The sequence below is a fragment of the Trichomycterus rosablanca genome, chromosome 15, assembly GCF_030014385.1.
Source record: "Trichomycterus rosablanca isolate fTriRos1 chromosome 15, fTriRos1.hap1, whole genome shotgun sequence".
NCBI lineage: Eukaryota > Metazoa > Chordata > Actinopteri > Siluriformes > Trichomycteridae > Trichomycterus > Trichomycterus rosablanca.
This window is the reverse complement of record NC_086002.1, coordinates 15,514,998-15,536,738: the sequence shown is the minus strand read 5'-3', so window position 1 is coordinate 15,536,738 and position 21,741 is coordinate 15,514,998. Positions and strand designations below refer to the sequence as shown.

General features: G+C 41.5%; 1 protein-coding gene across 1 annotated transcript; it reads left to right on the top strand.

Moving 5' to 3' along the window:
* The first annotated feature begins 9,981 nt into the window (after nucleotides 1-9,981).
* On the top strand, nucleotides 9,982-21,268 carry LOC134328580 (small integral membrane protein 28-like). The gene is made up of 2 exons (XM_063009700.1): nucleotides 9,982-10,095; nucleotides 20,864-21,268. Exons 1-2 carry the CDS (start codon nucleotides 9,982-9,984, stop codon nucleotides 21,266-21,268), a joined length of 519 nt encoding a protein of 172 aa, XP_062865770.1.
* The last annotated feature ends 473 nt before the right edge of the window (nucleotides 21,269-21,741 follow it).

Below are 21,741 nucleotides of genomic sequence, written 5' to 3'. Positions count from 1 at the left end.
GCCTGCCCCATATTTCACAGACATCAGACGCCTCCTGCTTCAATGTGGGTTAGGAGACAAGCTATTTTCAAACAGTCTTACACAAACATGATGCCATGGCATTGGTGTAAGAGATAATTAATAAATGGATTAATGTTGACTGAAATGTGTGATGTGTGTGTCTGGTGTGGTTGCATAGCAAAGCTGGTGGGCAGAAACAGATCTGACCTAGTTTTGTCCCATATGTGACACACTTTAAACTGGTCTTATATGTCAAAACATTTAATAAAAATAAGCATCTTTCTAGGCAGCATGTACAGGAGAATTGGAATACAAAATTTTAAAAATACAGTGTTTACTACATTTTCTTTTATTTCATTGCAGACAGAATGAACTCAAGATATTTCATGTTTTGTCTGGTCAACTTTATTTCATTTGCTATTTTACATCCATTCCTGCATTTCAGGCCTGCAACACATTCCAAAAAATTGGGATGCCAACAGGTGATTAAAATCATAATCTGAAACTAAATCAGTATAAATAAACAAAGTTTTTGAAGACAAAATATGGGAAGAGGATCTCCAATTTGTCAACAAATGTGTGAGACATTTATTGAAATGTTTAAAAACAATGAACCTTATAGAAAGATTGGAAGGGATTTGCATATTTCTCCCTCTACAGTGCATAATATCATTAAACAATTTAAGGACTCTGGAGGCATTTAAGTGTTTAAAGGGCAAGGGTGCAAGCCTAATCTAAACACCAATGAGCTCCGATCCCTCAGATGGCACTGCATCAAGAACTGCCACTCAACAACAGCTGATATAACCACATGGGTGAGGGATTACTTTGGCAAACCTTTGTCAAGCACTACAATACAGAGTTACATTCACAAACGCCACTTAAAACTTTACTGTGCAAAAAGGAGCCATAAATTAACCATGTCCAGAAGCGGCGCAGACTTCTCTGGGCTGGGAATGGACCAACACATAATGGAAATGTGTATTGTGAATCAGTATTTTAGGTCTTTTTTGGAAGAAATGGACACTGGGTGCTCCGGACTAAAGAAGAAAGAGAACATTCAGACTGTTATTAGTAACAAACCTAAATACCAGGGTCTGTCATGGTATGGGGCTGTGTCAGTGCCCTTGGCAAAGGTAATTTACACTTCTGTGATAGCGGCATTAATGCATTTGATGTAATGTACATTGAGATCTTAGAGCAACATATGCTGCCTTTAGGATGACATATTTTCCAGGGACGTCCAGCAGTTTTCTACAAGACAATGCAAAACCACATGCTGCACACATTACAAAAGCATAGCTGTGGAAGAAGAGGGTACGGGTACTGGACTGGCCTGCCTGCAGTCCTGACCTGTACCCAATAGAGAATGTGTGAAGAGATTTGAAATAAAAAATATATCAACAAAAACACTGTACTGTTGCACATCTTAAGACGTGTTTGTAGAAAGAATGGGACAAAATAACACCTGAAACACTAAATCACTTGGTATCATCTGTGACAAGAAACATTACAAATGAAACATTATATGATTTATTTTCCCAAATGACCTTTTGCAACAGTAACAAACCCCTTAAATGTTACATATGTACATTCTTTAACTAAAATGTACCAACAGAATTTTACCTAAGCAACAGTGAACAAGGAGACAAGCTAACAGACTGGTGTCTTGTTTTTCTGAACCTAAATGAAATATTAAAATACAGACTGTCTGAAAATTGGGGATTTGATAGAGGTAATCTCCACACCCAGGAACCCTGCTGGCATATTGGAGACAGTCTGGCACACTTAGCATTTTAATCTGAGGACAAATCTACGCCTGTCAGGGTGTCTGTAAAGCTGATTCCCCGTTGCTTTTTTGGGTTTTATTTTCTGGCTGTGGATTTGGGTTGTCTGTATTCCTGCTGTTCTCTGTTCACCTAATTCATCATGACATTCAGAGGACAGTTAGCAACAAATGCTAATGTGGCAAGTAATGAATCAAATGTAATAATCCTGAACCAGCTTTTATTCATGATTATACATTAGCATAAATAGACATTAGCATTATTAATTACATGTCCAGTGTTTACACACATTGCCCTTAACAGCTTCTAATGTCGCTGAAGCTTTTTGCCAGCTTGCCAGGTGATTTATATCACTTTTTTACCGTTGTAGACAACACCAGTTCTGATGTCTACATCTGTACCAATCTAATGATTTTCTATCACGAAAATGCCAGTTATTAGCAAGCAAAGTTTTATTTTAGCACCAAACACCTGCTCATCTGAAACTGAAGCACTGAAGTAAAGCCAGGAGTTGAAGGTGAGATTTCAAATTTAAAATGATTTTAGTGAGGTCCAACACATAGCAATAAAAGTTTCATTGACACCCTTTACTTGCCTAACCATGGCCTGATCTAAATTGGCTTATATGAAAAGTATTTGTTTTTTATTCCGCAATCACAGAACTGCACAGAATCAACTAGAATGACAGAATGATAAATCTACAGCAAAAAAATAATGCTATTTTGCTGCCTTACCAGTAGATATGCCTCGGTTGTTACACTTACGTTAAAGGGTCAAAAAAGGATCCCATAATGCAGTAGCTTTTCACCAGGGGGCCACAGCCCCCTAGGGGGCCTTAGTGAGCCTAGAGGGGGTCCCACTACAAATAATCACAGATAATGAAATGAGACAATCAAAAGGCTATTGACATGTGGAAGATTTCTTGCAATGTCATATAGATCTATTTTAAACAGCTTATAGCCTACGTTGGGCACATATTTAATGCAAAGGCATCTACGAATGATTATAATTCAGTTGCTGATACAGATCCTGCTGAAGTAGACCAAGGTGAAGAAGCTCCCATCACCAGTTCTCCAGAAGTTAACCCACTACACCAACCAAACTAAAAAAAATACTGAGATGTTTCATCTTGGATTCAGCAAATTTCTCACAAGCATGAACACAATATTTTTGTCATCCTTGATGAAAGCGTATGAAAAATATCTTAACCTGTGTCAAGGGGGTCCCAGAAAAGATTTTTGAACACAGGGGGGGTCTAAGAGAAAAAAAGGTTAAGAGCCACTGCCATAATGCATCTTGTCACATTTGGAGCCTTTGTGTGCTCCAGTGTGCCCATGTGCCACACCCCTCTCTCACTGGGAGCACACGCTGTCTCCTGCCACACCCCCATTCCTGATTGGTTAATCTGTATTGATTGGTCCCAGCTGCTCTCTATAAGAGAAGAGGACTGAAAGTGAGACACTGGGAACTATTTGATGTCTGTTCATGACGCTGTTTGGCCTGGTTTTGTTTGGGGTCCTTTTGTTTGTTCACCGGCTCCAGTTTTAGGTACTCAGGTTCGGGTGAGTCCTTTGCCGGTTCCGTCTGTTTTGCCTGTTTCTTATAATGACCCTAAAAGTACCAGGGGATCTTGCATTTTTCCACCGGCTCCTGTTTTGTCTGTTGAAGTTCGTTCAAAGCCCCTGCCAGTTCAGTCTGTTTCATCCAGTTCCAGTTTGTCTAGTCCTGATTTATCCTTGTCCCGGTCCAGTCAAGGTTGTTCCAGTTTGTCTGTTTCATTGTCTCCTAGTCAGGTTGACTTTTGCCATACTGTGTATGTCCGTCCTCTGCCAGTTCAGTTAGGTTCATGTTCGCCAGTGTCAACTTCAGTCCAGTCCATGTCATGTTCGCTAGTTCAGACTCATCCAGCCACTGTGTCTAGTCCAGTTAATTCTGTTAGTCCGTCGATCTTGCCGGTTTCTAGTCAGTCTGTCCAGATCCGTCCTGTTGCGTTGATGGATTCCATTAGTTCAAGTTTGTCTGATCCAGTCAGTCAGTCTGTCTTGTCTTGTCCTGGTCTGTCTGTTCAAGTCAGGTTCCATTAGTCCAAGTTTGTCTGGTCAGACTTGTTCAGTCAGTCAGCCTGTCATGTCTTGTCCGTCTGTCCAAGTCAGTCATGTGTCCAAGCCAGGTTCCATGAGTTCTAGTTTGTCTAGTCCTGTTCCGTGTTCGTCTGTCTCTGTCGGTTGTAGGTGTCAGTCAGCAGATCAGTGTTTCAGAGATGGTCTCTGTACTTTCGGGCCCTCCTGCCACCCAGGCAGAGTCGAACAGTTCCAAGTCTTCTCCAGTTCTGTTTCCTGTCAAAGTTCCAAGCTTCATGTTCCAGCATGCAGAGTTCAAGCCACAGTCTACTACAGACCATTCTCCTTCAACTTTGCTGCTGCCGCCTCCAGGTTCCAAGCAGCTGATCCAAGAAGCCTCTTCAGGTTCCACACAGCTGATCCAAGAAGCCTCTTCAGGTTCCAAGCAGCTGATCCAAGAAGCCTCTTCAGGTTCCACGCAGCTGATCCAAGAAGCCTCTTCAGGTTCCACGCAGCTGATCCAAGAAGCCTCTTCAGGTTCCAAGCAGCTGATCCAAGAAGCCTCTTCAGGTTCCAAGCAGCTGATTCAAGACGAATATTCAGGTTCCAAGCAGCTGATTCAAGACGTCCCTCCAGGGTTCAAGCAGCTGATTCAAGACGTCCCTCCAGGGTTCAAGCAGCTCGTTCAGGACGCTTCTTCAGAGTCCAAGCAGCTGATTTCCAATGCTTCTCCAGTGTTTTCACAGCTGATTTCGGACGCCTCTCCAGGGTCCTCACAGTTAACTCAAGGAGCTTCTCAAGGGTCCTCGCAGCTGACTCCAGATGCCTCTTCTCAAGGGTCCACGCAGCTGACTCCCGAAGCCTCTTCGTCAGGCCCCACGCAGCTGACTCCCGAAGCCTCTTCGTCAGGCCCCACGCAGCTGACTCCCGAAGCCTCTTCGCCAGGCTCCACGCAGCTGACTCCCGAAGCCTCTTCGCCAGGCTCCACGCAGCTGACTCCCGAAGCCTCTTCGCCAGGCTCCACGCAGCTGGCTCCTGTTCCTGAGATGGCGCTCCTGTTTCCGAGTTGACGCTCCCTGATGGCGCTCCTGTTTCCGAGTTGGCGCCCCCGATGGCGCTCCTGTTCCTGAGTTGGCACCCCCCGATGGCGCTCCTGTTCCCGAGTTGGCGCCCCCCGATGGCGCTCCTGTTCCCGAGTTGGCGCCCCCCGATGGCGCTCCTGTTCCCGAGTTGGCACACTCCGATGGCGCTCCTGTTCCCGAGTTGGCGCACTCCGATGGCGCTCCTGTTCCCGAGTTGGCGCACTCCGATGGCGCTCCTGTTCCCGAGTTGGCGCACTCCGATGGCGCTCCTGTTCCCGAGTAGGTGCACCTGTTCCCGAGTTGGTGCCCCCCGATGGTGCTTCTGTTCTCAAGTCGGTGCCCCTGATGGCGCTCCTGCTCTCAGGCTGTCACCTCTAGAGGGTGCTTCTGAACTCTCATTGGCGCCCCCGATGGCGCTTCTGCTCTCAAGTCGGCACCCTCGATGGCGCATCTGCTCTCAAGTCAGCAACCCCAGAGGGTGCTTCTGAACTCGTTGGTGCTCTTCGGCGGCACTTCTGAACTCTCGTTGGCACCCCTAGACGGCGCTTCTGAACCCTCGTCAGTGCCCTCCGATGGCACCTCAGAACTCTCGTTGGCGCCCTCTGCCGGCGCTTCTAGATTTCAGTCGGCAGCCTGCGGTACAGTACTTATGTCGTGCCTACCTTGGAACTTCCTCAATGACTTCAAATTTGCCCCGCAGGGCCCAGGATCTCCTTGTTTTTGTTTTGTTTTTCTTAAAGGCACTCCAGGAGTAGTGCCTTTGAGGGGGCATCTGTCACATTTGGAGCCTTTGTGTGCTCCAGTGTGCCCATGTGCCACACCCCTCTCTCACTGGGAGCACACGCTGTCTCCTGCCACACCCCCATTCCTGATTGGTTAATCTGAATTGATTGGTCCCAGCTGCTCTCTATAAGAGAAGAGGACTGAAAGTGAGACACTGGGAACCATTTTGGTTTGATGTCTGTTCATGACTCTGTTTGGCCTGGTTTTGTTTGACTTCTTTTCATGACTGTTGAGTTTGGTATGTTTCCATGTTTCCTTGTTTCCATGTTTCCACGTTCATAGTCATGTTTCTAGCTCAGGTTTAGTCATTGTTTTTAGTCAGGTTTCTAGCTCATGTTCATAGTCATGTTCATAGTCATGTTTCTAGCTCATGTCCATAGTCACGTTCATAGTCATGTTTCTAGTTTATGTTTATTTAGCTGTGTTTAGTTTTGTTTAGCATTGTATGTTCTAGTTTTTTCTTTTGTTATTAATAAATCTGTTTGTGTTTACATCTCTGCGTGTGTGTCCACCCCTTTGTCTCGTCCGAGCCCCCCAGTCGTGACGCATCTAGTGTACCACGTCCATCTCTGTTATGTCCATGGCTGATTGTGTATATCAGTTTAACTTAGTGGTGGAGTCTGTATGTATACATTTCTTTACTTGAATGAATAACTAGCTGTATTAAACTTCCAATGATTTCGGCAATTGTGAATAAACAAACACATTATTTGTAACCATAATAAACCTTTACTATTTGGGTTTTCATAAAACTTTGACTTAATCCACTGGGTAAAAACTACCCCTACAGCAACTTAGATTAACATTTTGGTGGTTTAGAAACTATGTTGCAATTATTATTTGACATATAATTACTTGTAAGCTTATATGACTTACTATGATGTCTTTGTGCTCTCTGCAGATAGATAGATAGATAGATAGATAGATAGATAGATAGATAGATAGATAGATAGATAGATAGATAGATAGATAGATAGAATCACAAAAGTGAGTACACCCCTCACATTGCAAATATTTTATTATATCTTTTCATGGGACAACACTATAGAAATAAAACTTGGATATAACTTAGAGTAGTCAGTGTACAACTTGTTTAGCAGTGTAGATTTACTGTCTTCTAAAAATAACTCAACACACAGCCATTAATGTCTAAATAGCTGGCAACATAAGTGAGTACACCCCACAGTGAACATGTCCAAATTGTGCCCAAAGTGTCAATATTTTGTGTGACCACCATTATTATCCAGCACTGCCTTAACCCTCCTGGGCATGGAATTCACCAGAGCTGCACAGGTTGCTACTGGAATCCTCTTCCACTCCTCCATGATGACATCACGGAGCTGGTGGATGTTAGACACCTTGAACTCCTCCACCTTCCACTTGAGGATGCGCCACAGGTGCTCAATTGGGTTTAGTCCATCACCTTTACCTTCAGCTTCCTCAGCAAGGCAGTTGTCATCTTGTAGGTTGTGTTTGGGGTCGTTATCCTGTTGGAAAACTGCCATGAGGCCCAGTTTTCGAAGGGAGGGGATCATGCTCTGTTTCAGAATGTCACAGTACATGTTGGAATTCATGTTTCCCTCAATGAACTGCAGCTCCCCAGTGCCAGCAACACTCATGCAGCCCAAGACCATGATGCTACCACCACCATGCTTGATACAGTTGTCTTGGTACTTCTCACCAGGGCGCCGCCACACATGCTGGACACCATCTGAGCCAAACAAGTTTATCTTGGTCTCGTCAGACCACAGGACATTCCAGTAATCCATGTTCTTGGACTGCTTGTCTTCAGCAAACTGTTTGCCGGCTTTCTCGTGCGTCAGCTTCCTTCTGGGATGACGACCATGCAGACCGAGTTGATGCAGTGTGCGGCGTATGGTCTGAGCACTGACAGGCTGACCTCCCATGTCTTCAACCTCTGCAGCAATGCTGGCAGCACTCATGTGTCTATTTTTTAAAGCCAACCTCTGATTATGACGCCGAACACGTGGACTCAACTTCTTTGGTCGACCCTGGCGAAGCCTGTTCCGAGTGGAACTTGTCCTCGAAAACCGCTGTATGACCTTGGCCACCATGCTGTAGCTCAGTTTCAGGGTGTTAGCAATCTTCTTATAGCCCAGGCCATCTTTGTGGAGAGCAACAATTCTATTTCTCACATCCTCAGAGAGTTCTTTGCCATGAGGTGCCATGTTGAATATCCAGTGGCCAGTATGAGAGAATTGTACCCAAAACACCAAATTTAACAGCCCTGCTCCCCATTTACACCTGGGACCTTGACACATGACACCAGGGAGGGACAACGACACATTTGGGCACAATTTGGACATGTTCACTGTGGGGTGTACTCACTTATGTTGCCAGCTATTTAGACATTAATGGCTGTGTGTTGAGTTATTTTCAGAAGACAGTAAATCTACACTGCTATACAAGCTGTACACTGACTACTCTAAGTTATATCCAAGTTTCATGTCTATAGTGTTGTCCCATGAAAAGATATAATGAAATATTTGCAGAAATGTGAGGGGTGTACTCACTTTTGTGATACACTGTAGATAGATACAACTTTATTGTCGTTGCTCAGTACAGGTAAAAGGCAAATGTATAGAGAATATCAAAATTATATATCTATGATATATAATTATTACTAGCTAATTACGCATATGGTATTATGTTTATGTACATAGTACTATACACATAAGAGTAATAATAATAATAACAATAATAATGATAAGCATATAAAGGCACTAAAGGTAAAGGGGCTGCACGGTGGCTTGGTGGGTAGCACTGTTGCCTCACAGCAAGCAGGTCCTGGGTTCGATCCCCAGGCGGGGTGGTCCGGGTCCTTTCTGTGCGGAGTTTGCATGTTCTGCCCGTGTCTGCGTGGGTTTCCTCCAGGAGCTCCGGTTACCTCCTACAGTCCAAAAACATGCAGTCAGGTTAATTGGATACACTGAATTGCCCTATAGGTGAATGGGTGTGTGTGTGTGCGTGTATGTGTGTCTACCCTGTGATGGACTGGCGCCCCGTCCAAGGTGTTACTGTGTGCCTTGCGCCCATTGAAAAGCTGGGATAGGCTCCAGCACCACCCCACTTTCCCTGCGACCCTAATTGGATAAGTGGTTAAGAAAGTGAGTGAGTGAGTAAGTATATGGGTAAATAATTGTGCAGATATGTATATGTATGACAGTTTTGTGCAACTGGTTAAGTGCAGGTGCAAATGATAAATGATAAATAATAGGTCCAATGTGTATTCCGGGGCGTTGGTAGTGTTAATGGTGTAGTGTGGTGTTCAGTAAAGTGATTGACGTCATGAGCTAGTTAAATAAGGCTAGTCTGACTGCACCAATAAGACATTACTGTTGTAAAGCTTTCTACAAATATTCAGCAGCAAATTATAGGTTTTTGTAACTAATAATGTCACTGTTTAAGCAACTGTACAAAAATGTGTCAAACTTGTGTAATGTAATGTAATCCTAAAACAACCAAAAACAGGTCTGCCATGAATAAGCTGTGATTAAAACACTGTGGGCTTAGAGGCTGCCATGCAAGAAAGAAGCCATGGCTGTAACATCAGCACTGTAAAAGTTGAATTTTGTGCTCAGATAAAACAAAAATCGAGTGATTTAAGCCTAAACTATAAGCCTTGTGACTCTAAATGCTGCTCACAATAATTAATGTGTCTTTTTTATTTGCTACCAAAAATAGTGGTTTCTGGTTTCTCTCTGTTCACTCTGACATCTGCTTTCACGTTTCTTTCTCTTTCTGTCACACCCCTAAGCAGACACATCTGTGCCGTTATTACCAGTGCGGTGCTCTTCCGACAGAGTTGCCAGGCTTATGTGCATTTTTCGAATAAAGTTCATGTCCTTATTCATTTACAATTCAATAACCTTTACTGAGTTGATTGACAGAGTGATGCCAAACCGTTCTTTCTTCATCTCTGTCCTCCTGTTCTATTAAAATGAGGCCAGCTGTACAGTTTACTGCAAATCCCTGACAGATGATTTCAGCTGTTTTTTTCACACAGTGTCTGTCATTGGCTAACCACTGGCCTGGAAACTGTTGATCTGCATGTGTTAGCAAGTGAGATAGTGCTTAGATTAGATACACCACATCATTTCTCTCCCCCCACTTCTGATTTGAGACACCACCGTTCCTCATTCAGTTCCTTTACTGTCCTCAGCAACTCTACAGCTCTTATCAAACGTTTTTATCAGTTTAACTTTGTAGCTATTTATAACTGATTTGCAACTACCTCCAGGGGGAGAGATGAAAAAAGTTCCAGAAAGCAGCTGGATGAAATTTGGCCCAGCAGGACGAGGCTCTTACGACTGGGTGGCAGGAGGTTCAGCATCACCACCACACAAGGATAAACAGCCACAGGTAAATCCCATTCATAACAGCATTAACATCTGCTGTTCATGCTTAACAATCTAATCAGAAGCTAAACAAGGAGCATTTTACCTGAACTATAGGTAACATTAGTACTATGTAGTGATAATGCAGGTAATGACTGTGTAATGGACCCACCTCCACTGCAGGGGAAGCCGACTACAGTATGAGTTACTTCAAAGGAGGTCTCTGAACCTCATTAAGTGATACACTACAGCTGCAGGGTTTTGTTTTATCTGGCCTCATTGGCTAGCTCATGACTGGCTTATCTGCTGACTTGCTAGTTCTAGCATCCTTTTGGCTGGGACCTTGTGACCCGCCAAGTGACAGCATCCCGCCACTAGATGACAGTGTGACAGCATTTAACTGAGGCGGTTTTCCAACAAGTGATGTTGAGAAATATTTACAAATAATCCCAAACTGTACAAGAAGAGAAAATTGAAGCAGAAGGAAGGTAATTTAATTAAAGATGGGAAAGTGAATACAAGTTTGTGCTTCAGAAAGAAAAACCGGTACGTCTCTTGTGTTATGAGGCTGTGTCTGTGGTAAAGAAGTACAATATAAATATATATATATATATATTATATATATTCAAATATTTTTATTGTCATTTTAACTATTATCAACATACAACAATCAGCAACACCCCCCCCTCCCCCACATAAAATCATACATAGATAGAAAACAACATACATAGAATCAAGAGATAGACAGTTGTATTCCGTTAGTTATTAGTTCTAGTTACCATTGTCTCCAGCCGGAAACACCAAGTTAAAATAGTCCAGAAATGGCCGCCACACCTTATGAAACCTTTGAGTAGATCCTCTGATCGAGTATTTTAACTTCTCAAGCTTTAAGTGGGCCATTACCTCCATCACCCACTGTCTATGTGTAGGGGGAGCAGCCGATTTCCAGTTTAATAAAATAAGTCGCCTTGCCAGAAGGGACATAAAGGCCACAGCTTCTGACTGGGCAGCTGTCACCACCACCTCTTCAGGGACCACACCAAAGATAGCTACTTCAGGGCCAGGGCTGATCACTATATTGTAAGTATGGGAAAAAGTCTCAAAAATAGAGGACCAGAATCGTATTAGCCGTGGACATGACCAGAACATGTGATAAAGGGACGGCCAGGGCTCTGATGGCATCGAGAACAAGCAGGGTCAACACCTGGGTAAATCTTGGCCAATCTACTCTTAGACATATGGAGCCTATGCAGCACTTTAAACTGGAGTAGACCATGTCTGACACTGATAGAGGTTGAATGTATCTTTTTAATTGCCTGTAACCAGAAATCCTCAGATATGTCATAACCCAAGTCCTCCTTCCAGGCTGCTGTAATGTGTTCAAGTGATGGGGACGCCAACTTCTGGATATCATAATATAGTCTACTCATTATTCCTTTTTGAGCTGGATCTAAATCCAACCATTCATCTATCCAGCTATTTGGTGGGGATAATGGGAAAGAAGGGATGTGCTTCTTAACAAAGGCCCGTACCTGTAAGTACCTGAAAAAATGACAGCGAGGTATATTGAACTCCCTCACCAGTTGTTCAAAAGTCATAAACACCCCATCACTATAAAAATCCTTTACCCGTCCTAGACCGCTCCCCAGCCACACCCGGAACGCTGCATCCATGAGTGAAGGAGGAAAAAGTGCATTTGCAACAATTGGACTATGAAGCAAAGTCTGTCTGAGCTTGAAATGGGTCCTAAACTGAGACCAAATTCTAAGTGAGTTACTCACTATGGGGTTATTTGTATACCGTTTTTTACTCAGTGGTAATGAGCGGAACTCAGTGGTTTGGCGCACATACCAAAGACGTCAGAGACACAGGATGTGCCGAATACCGTTCCATCTCTGTCCATGCCAATCCGCCCTCCTCCCCAGACGCAGAGACCCAGTGTATTAATTTATGAATATTCGCTGCCCAGTAATATTGTAAAAAATTAGGAAGTGCCAAACCTCCGTCCTCTTTCTGTCTTTCTAAATATGCCTTTCTTATCCGTGGAACAGTCTTATTCCAAATAAAAGTTAATATGGACTTATCTAATTCCTTAAAAAAAGACTTTGGGATGAAGGTCGGCACTGGTTGAAATAGAAACATAAACCTAGGCACAATTATCATCTTGACTGAGTTAATCCTTCCCGCTAATGAGATGGGAAGTGATGACCAGCGGATGAGGTCTTGTTTAGCACTCTCCAGGGCTGGATTAAAATTCAATTTAAACAAGTCCTTAAATTTACGGGTTACTGATACTCCAAGGTATATAAAAGTGTCAAGAACTTTCCTCAATGGGTATGACTCGTAAGACATTTCTCGGGCTTGGTCATTGATAGGGAAGAGCAGGCTCTTAGTGAGGTTGATCTTGTAACCTGAGACATTGCCAAAGTTTGAAATGATTTCTAGTGCTCTGGGGATAGATGTGCTAGGGTTAGACAGATACAGCAAGAGATCATCTGCATACAGAGACAATTTGTGGGTTTGACCACCCCTAATAATTCCTGTGATGCCCCCAGTCTCCCTTAGAGCAACTGCTAGTGGTTCAATGGCAAGATTGAATAGGAAAGGGCTTAATGGACAGCCTTGTCTAGTCCCTCTACACACCGGAAAATAGTGAGAAATGACTTTGTTAGTACGGACTGAGGCTTGGGGTGCTGCATATAAAACTCTTATCCATGCACAAAAGTTGGGACCAAAACCAAACCTTTCCAATGTTGCAAAAAGGTAATTATACTCAATTCGATCAAATGCTTTGTTTGCATCCAAAGAGAGCAGGACCTCAGCTGCAGGTATAGCTTCAGGAGAATAAAGAACATTAAACAATCGGCGCAGATTGCTAAAAAGCTGCCGCCCTGTAATAAAGCCAGTCTGGTCTGGATGAATTACTGTATGCATGACAGACTCAAGTCTGCCAGCCAAGACCTTAGTCAAAATCTTATAGTCACAGCAGAGTAGGCTCACTGGTCGGTATGACTCACACTTCAGAGGGTCTCTTCCTTTTTTCAGAAGAACTGAAATCATGGCCTGTCTCATTGTGGGGGGGAGCAACCTCTGCTCCAGTGCCTCCGCAAATACGTCCTTGAGAAGAGGGGTTAGTTTATTTGCAAATTTTTAAAAAAAATCAATGGGGAAGCCATCTGGCCCTGGAGCTTTTCCACTCTTCATTTTTTTAATTGCCTGCTCAATTTACACTGTTGAGATACTACTTTCCAGATCAGTCTTGTCTTGTAAACCTATAGTTGGCAATGTGAAATCATCAAGGAATTGGGCTATTTGGGTGGGCTCACTCTCTGCAGTAGTATAGATGTCTTCATAAAATGTCCTAAACTGATTGTTAATGTTTTTTTGATCCGTGATTATTCCGCTTGGGGTGGCAATCTCTGCTATAAAGCCAGCTTCTTCAGACTGTCTTAACTGATGACATAGTAATTTACTGGCTCGTTCCCCATGCTCATAAAATTCTTGCTGGGATTTAAGATGGAGTTTTTTAGCTTCCCCTGTCGAAAGCAAGTCATATTCGGTTAGCAAAGCTGTTCTCTCTTTGTATAGGTCATCTGAGGGAGCAATAGAGTGTCTGCGATCAATATCCCTAATCAGCTCGCTGAGTTCATTAAGGCGTGCCATCCTTCTTTTGTTCTTACTGGCGTTATAGGATATTATCTGTCCCCGCAAATATGCTTTCATTGTCTCCCAGAGATTACCATAGCTTGTGTCTGAAGACTGATTCATTTCCAGGAAAAAGTCAATTTGAGTGGATAAAAAGCTAACAAAATCCTCACTAGACAAAAGACTTGGATTCAATCTCCAGGTACGCTGAGGGAGTGTATTGTCTGGAAAACAAAATGCCATTGTCAATGGGCCATGATCAGAGATCACAATGCCCTCATATTCACTTGCTCTCAACAGGGGGAGAAATTTTTTGTCTATTAGGAAGTAGTCTATCCTAGAGTATGACTGATGTGCCGCAGAATAAAAGGAATACTGTCTAGACCTTGGATTTCTATATCTCCACGCATCGACAACCCCGTAAGCCTGAAGAAAATTGTCAATAGTTTCCGCTGATTTACTTAACCTTCCCAATGCGGTCCCCGAGCGGTCCAGAACGGGGTCCAAAACGCAATTAAAGTCTCCTCCAATAATCAGTTGGTGGCCGTTCAAGTCTGGAAGCCTGGAAAAAAAATTGCTGAAGAAATTTGCATTATCCCAGTTGGGGGCGTACACGCATGCGAGTACCACTGGTGTATTAAACAAAAGTCCTTGCACAATAATTAAACGGCCATCTCTGTCTGAAATTACTTTTGACTGCACAAATTGCACCCCTCTGTGAATTAAAATGGCTGTTCCTCTGCATTTAGCATTAAGTCTAGAATGAAAAATCTGAGAGAAATTTCCCCTATTAAGTCTAATGTGGTCCTTATTGAGCAGGTGTGTTTCAGTTAAAAATGCTATGTCTGTTTGTAATTTTGATAAATGTGAAAACACCTTATTACGTTTTACTGGGTGATTAAGCCCTTTGATGTTCCAATTAGTGAATTTAGTAATCGCTTGGCCCGACCTACTACTATTAGGGACCGCCATTAATTTGTATCAATAGCAAAACAATGGCATTCCGGCTAGAGACAACACAGCAACGAACAATTCCAAGAAATAACAATTCTCTGTAATAGTATAAAATTAAAGACCATAACAGACAACACAAAACTGACAAGAAACCAAACAAAACATCCAAAAACTTCCCTTTCACAACAACCCATTGTTGCTCTCTCCCCAAATGAGAGGCCTCATAAACCCTCAATTGCATCCTATTGTTTAACAAATCTACGCTTACCTTGTGAGACTGAGCCCCACTGGAACTATATTAAATAACAAAACAAAATGTTGCAGCTAAACATGACCGAAATCAAACATATCACACTCATTAAACCTCACATACCACTTCTCCCATCCTCTTTTAAACTGTCATCTCGCCAAAAATATCCTAAACTGTATCGTTATATAACGTGGCTCATGAACAGAAAACTTCAATATGTTTACCTCTTTTCTTGGAGTCGGGAAAATTAAAACAATATTATGCTTAAGCGGACATTAAACTATTGAAAGTAAGTTGTAGCGGCTGTATCCCAAATACCGCTCGTCCACCCTACCAAGTGTAGAACCTCGCCGACAAAACGTCCGTGATTGTCACCGAGCATGTTACGCTTAGCCTTTCAGTTTATTCATAATAAAGTCCTTAGCCCGTTTGGGATCTTTAAAGCGTGAACACTCGCCATTCTGCGTCGTTATCCTCAGCTCCGCTGGGTACCACAAGCCATAGCGAATTCCCTCGCAAGCCCTTAATAGGCCACGCACTTCGTTGAATTCAGCTCTCCGTTTAGCCACAGCTTGTGTATAATCCGGCTGGATGCGAATTTTATCGCCGTCCTTTGTAGTCAACTGTTTCAATTGTCCGGCTTTTCTCAAAATCGCCTCTTTCTCCTGAAAATAGTGGCATCTGATAACAAAGGCTCTCGGCGGGTCATCCTCACCCGGTCTTTCACGCAGCGTGCGATGAGCCCGGTCGAGTAGGGGAAGCTTGTCGAGGCCAAGTGTTTCCTTCAAGCACTGAGAGACAAAGTCCGTCGGGCATTTTCCATTTTCTCGCTTCTCCTTTATCCCGATAATACGTAGGTTACACCGGCGTGACCGTGCCTCCAGATCCTCGTTTCGTGCCTTTAAAATGACCAGTTCTCTTTGCACAGTTACCATGTCTCGTTCCAACGCAGTAATCTGATCGGAAAACCCACCGGCTGTGGACTCAAGGTCGATCACCCGTTTATCCAGAGCCTCGTTTTTAGCGTTTGCGTTATCATTGGCAAGTTTGATTTCTGTTCTAAGTTGGTCAACCTGATTCCTAATCTCAATCGACTGTGCCTCCGCTTTAGCGAGTAGTTCAGCCCTCAGTTCTGCGATCGCTTGGAGAATAGCATCTTTCTCCGGTCTCCGGTCCAAAGCCGCATGGCTATCGGGGTTAGCTTTAGCACGTGTATCAGGCATATTCTAACACCCGAACTGAAATTGTATGTCTAATAACCAGATTTAACTTATCTGATACGTTTTCGTAAAGTTCCAATATAAAACAGCTGCTTTAAACATGTATATAAAAAGTTCCAGTGAGGAGCTCAACTAAAACACATCTTCACATGGCACCGCTCCGTCCGCCCCCCATATATATATATTATAAACATACAGTATAAATTTAGCATTTTGACACCAAACACAGAATATAGCCTCCAAGAAAAACAACAAATTGTCCAAGACTTAGAGGGCAGACTGCAATCACAGCAGGATGTGAGTAGGATTTGGGGTGTGTAAGAATTTGCACCCATTCCATCAAAAAGATATGTGTGAGGTTAAGCACAGATGTTAAACAAGAATGCCTGACTTAATCGGAATCAACATTTCAAGTCATCCCAAGTAGTGCAGTCATGCAAAAACAGAAAAAAAAACTTCCCATGTTTGTTGTCACATTATTGGAAGCTGTGTGCTTAAATGACCTAAAACCTATAATTAGGAGGGTGTCCACATACTTTAGACCATATACTGCATTTGATTCTACTGTTTATATTTGTCAGTGGAATTATGTTATAATAATAATAATGATAATAATAATAATAATATACTATTGTTTTTATTATTATTAATATTATTATTACAGGTTTACAGCAAAAGCTGCTAGCATGGCTACAATAAAACAACATTCTTTGTGTTTGTATATTATTGCTCTTTACACTGCAACATAAGGTAAAGTGTGTGTTTTTTTAAATATATATATGCAATGATTTTCAAAGAAAAAATGCAAGGGGTTTAAATCAACTAACTACACAAGGTCAGACTTTAAATTAAATACTAGCTGGAACAAAAAAAGAAAATGACCAAGTCAAGTCAAATTTATGAATATAGTGCTTTTGTCAAAGCAGCTTTACAGAATCCAGGAACAACAGACCAAAAAGTCCAGTCTGTGATAAAGTCCATAGTAAGTTCTGGACAGTTCCTGTCATATCGAGAAGAAGCAGCATTGTTGGCACAGCAGTCTCTACTTGCAGGCTTCAACCTCAGGTGGATAAACAAGGTTCTGTCAGAACCACCTTGGGGTAAAACAACAGTAAATGTAGTTAATATGAGATATAAAGTCATTAAAAGTAAAATGTCAGTTTTGCAGACAAGAGCTTTTGTCAAACAAGATACTGAACAAAATACAACATAAGAAAAATGGAGAGCTAGCAGGTACCACAGTCCACTTAAGAAACGTATGACCACTTAAGGAACATAATGCAAAACGGGTTAAACCAGTACAAAAAGTCCACAGATTATAAAGAATGGTTTGAATACACATTTCAGGACAATCAAGAGCTCCTTTTCTCCTAGTTCTCTTTAAAGTACTCACATTTACCCTAAAAATGAATAATATATCATTGAGGTTTGCAGATACTGTCCATGGTACTGAAATCTTTGCAAGTGTTTACTATTACACCAGATTTGAACTACATTGGTTTTACTGGAATAACTAAAACACAAAATGGTATGGGGCCATCTTGCCAAATTCATACACTATATAGCCAAAATTATGTGGACCCTTGACCGTGAGGTCCAAGAACATTAATAAAAGGTTAAAAAATGATCACCCCCTCCCAGTGGCTACTCCACTTTTTGGAAATGCATTTTGGAGTGTTTGTGGACATTTTTCTAGTTAAAAGAGCCTTGTGGGGAGTTAGTCACTGATTAAAAAAATAAGACTTCACAGACTTCAATGCTTCAATGGTTTTTTTGTTTGTTGGTCCTGGATTTTGTAAAGTCGCATTGTAAAAAGCGCTATACAAATACATTTGACTTGACTTTATAGATATTTAGTGACACTAGCTGCCACACAACTCAAAAGTACCTCAGATCTGCCCCCTCAAATGATCTGCCCCAGATCCTGCTGGAATGCTGGATGTCACGGGAAATCTACAGCAATTGCGTTCACAATGTCCAGAAACTAAACTATGAGACTTTATTCTACCACTGACTGAACTGAAGGATTATCAACTTTAATTATTTTCATTATTTACATTTTCGGCATTTAGCAGACACCTTTATCCAAAGCAACTTATAATACTGTGACAGTATACAGTTTTAGTCTTGCTCAGGTGCCCAACAGCAACCTGGCAGTGGTGGGGCTCGAACCAGCGACCTTATGATTACTAGTCCTATACTTTAACCACTAGGCTACAACTGCCTAAATCATTCTAATTTTTGTTTGTTCTAGCTTTTGGGTTGGCTAATTTTATTTTTACCTTATTAGTATATTTTATTTAATGTAATTCATATTCATCCATATATCCTCTAGGACTTCCTAAAAATGTTCCTTTTCAAGTGCACATGTATACACAGACTTGGGCAACAATTCAACTTTCAACATGACAATGACCCAAAGCATACAGCTTAAACAACACTGAAGTGTCTTCACGGAAAGTCTCCAAATGTGCTTAAGTATCCCAGACAAAGCCCAGACCTAAACTCTATTATACAGCTATGGAGAAACCTAAATATGGCAGTTCACAGTAGTTCGGCATTCAGTCTGATAAAGGTCATATGAAGATCTGCCATGATGAATAAGATAAACGGTCAAAATCAAGGTGTGCAAAGCTTGTAGTGTCATAGCCAATAAGACTGTAATTGCTGCCCAATGAGCTTCAACAAAGCACTGAATAAAGGCTCAGAATACTTTTGTGAATAAGATATTTTTTTTATTAATTAAAAAAAGATCAAAATCATGTTTTCACTTTGTCATTCTGGGTAATTAGGTGAAGAATGATGACTAATAATTTTGATTAAAAGGTAACAGATTGTATATAGATTGTTCATTGTTGTACTGAGCATCACGTGAACTGTGCATTAGCAAGGATTCACTTTTTTAAATCTTCTTTACCTTTTTTACTTCACGTCTGTTGTCAGAATCCATGTTTGACAAAAATTCATGCAATGAGATCCATAACCTGAGGGATTTTCAAAGGATTAAAGTGTCTAATCTAGCTAAAATGGAACATTTGTCTGATTGGTGTTGAGGAATATGTGTTTTATTGATATTGTTTTTAAAAACACATTTAACAAATGGTAAATTCAGAATGTATCTTGCAGTTAAGACATTAAAAATTCATTATGAATGAAAAAAAGCTTCCTAGGGTGCTTAGGTGACTCATTGGTTTATTACGCTACCCCACTACTGTTAAGATCCACGTTCGTATCTTAGTTGGGCATCTACATACATGTTTGTCTATGTCTGGGGGAAGGGGTGACAGGGATAAACGCTGCCATGGGTTGGTGCCCTAACAACGGATTCCTGTCTTACAGCCAGGGTTTCCTGATGGACCCAGATCTGCCATATAAACTGATTAATAATAAAGTAAATGAATAAATAAATTAATAAATAAAACACTGTTCTGACTTGTCTTAATGCCTGCATATTTGCACCTCTGACCTTCTTTTTTAACAAATGTCTTTTTTCTATTTTTTCAGCTGCTCCCATATTTTTAGGGGTCGCCACAGGGGACCTAATCCACATACCAGTCTTGACACAGTTTTTACACAAGGCCTTTCCTGACGTTCCAACCCTTTTTTATCCAGGCTTGGGACTGTAACTGAGATCATACTGACAAGTGCACCTTTCCGTGACTAGGCTCTAAGCGACACTTTATACCACCAAATAAATAAAACTTTGAACTATAACTTTGCTTGCTTTGACTTTTGCTCAGTAGTGTATATGCATATTATGTGCCAATAGATACAAAATGAAAAAAGCTCTATAGACATAAGCAAGCTAAATGAAACAGTGTTAATGGATTCTACTTTTTTAATTATTTTTGTTTATGCATTTTCCCCCCTTTTCCTCCCGACTTCAGCATATCCAATTACCCAACTGCATTACGCTTCCTCTCTACTGATGTTAATCTCCACCCTGGTTGATGAGAGCTGAGACTGACACACGCCCCCTCTGACACATTTGCAGTAGCCGACTGCATCTTTTCACCTGCACAAGAGTTTATATGTGAATCAGCTTTGTGTAAGGAGAGCCAAACCCTGATCAACGCATTATTCCTTTGTCCCTGTGCAGGTGCCATCAATCAGCCAGCAGAGGTCGTAATTGCATTAATTATGAGGAATCCTCGTGCGGCTCCCACCCTGTATGAACAGCAACCAATCGTTGTTCATGTAGGTGCCCAGCCTGCCGGATATCAGAGCTGCGATTCAAAATGACAAGTTCAAAATGTCAGCTCTGGTGTGCCAGTGTGTTTTACCGCTGCGCCACCTGACTGCCTATGGATTTTACTTTTTGAATATTTATAGGTGCTAGTTAGCTTGCTACCAATCAAGTCAGACAATTGGCAAGCAAGGCAGATTTTAATCAAACTCCACATATTAATCCAATATTTACAAAGCCAAAAAAGTTATTATTACAAATCAAATGAGCCTAATTGCTTACTGTGTCGTGATAGTGAACTGCTGTTGTTTCAGATCTTCTATTTCCATGCTATTTGGACTTCCATTTTTGGATAATTGTGGCATTGTTGGTATATAAATTAATAATCTAATGATTAATAACTTTGTGCAACTCAGAAGCAAACCAAAGTTTTTTCTTATTATATTTCTGCCTTGATATTTATTTGTTTGAGTTGAAATTACACCTCTTTTGTATTTTAATATTATTAATAATATTTTTTTCCTATATCATTACTTAGGGTTACCAGTGGAATGAGCTACCAAATGACCAGGATGTCAAGTTTGAGATCATCATGTACGTCCTCCTCCCGTTGGCATTACTCCTCATCTTCTGCCTCACAGCTTTCCTGGTCTACAGGAGATGCTTACGCAGCAAGCTCAGCTTGGCCAACGTAATTGCGCTGGACCTACAAGACCCTGAAAGTAGCATCGAGATCCTCTCTTCACGCCTGAACAGTACCAGCTCTGACACGTCTGACGGTGTATTCCTCATGGTTTACCTTCCTCCACCCTACGAGGAGACCCTTACCAAGATCACCCGTGCGGCAAGTCTTACCAGTGGAAAAGATATTGAGTCCATGAAGATGGAAGATCTTGAGGCTATACTCTGTCCTGAGCTCAAATCTAGTGGACATTATGTGTGACTAAGAGAGTAAAAAAATCATTTAGAGGTCAAACACACAACAAGTTTTGTCATCTGCATGAGAGGGTGTTTATGGGTGTTCAGTGATGCAACAAAAAGCAAATAATGTGCACGGCAACTGCAAAACAGTAATCTATAAAGATCTCTTTTCTAAAGCATAAGAACAAAGTCATTTTTATGCAGAATATAATTGTATGATAGTAGGATATCAGCAGAATTCTTTTACAAATGCTTATTAAGTATAAAAGCAAACACAACAAATAATTTTTTTTTTTTTCATACATTTTATATATAAATGCAATAAATCAATCAATATAATATGATTTTATATTAACGTGTTTTCATAGTCATTTGTTGTCCTTCCATGTGCATTTACCTTTAATATATAATAAATGTGTATATTATAAGATGTATTTTATTTATCTTGTCTTCTTTTAGAAATATTAGCTACCTCAAATTTACATACCCATGCAT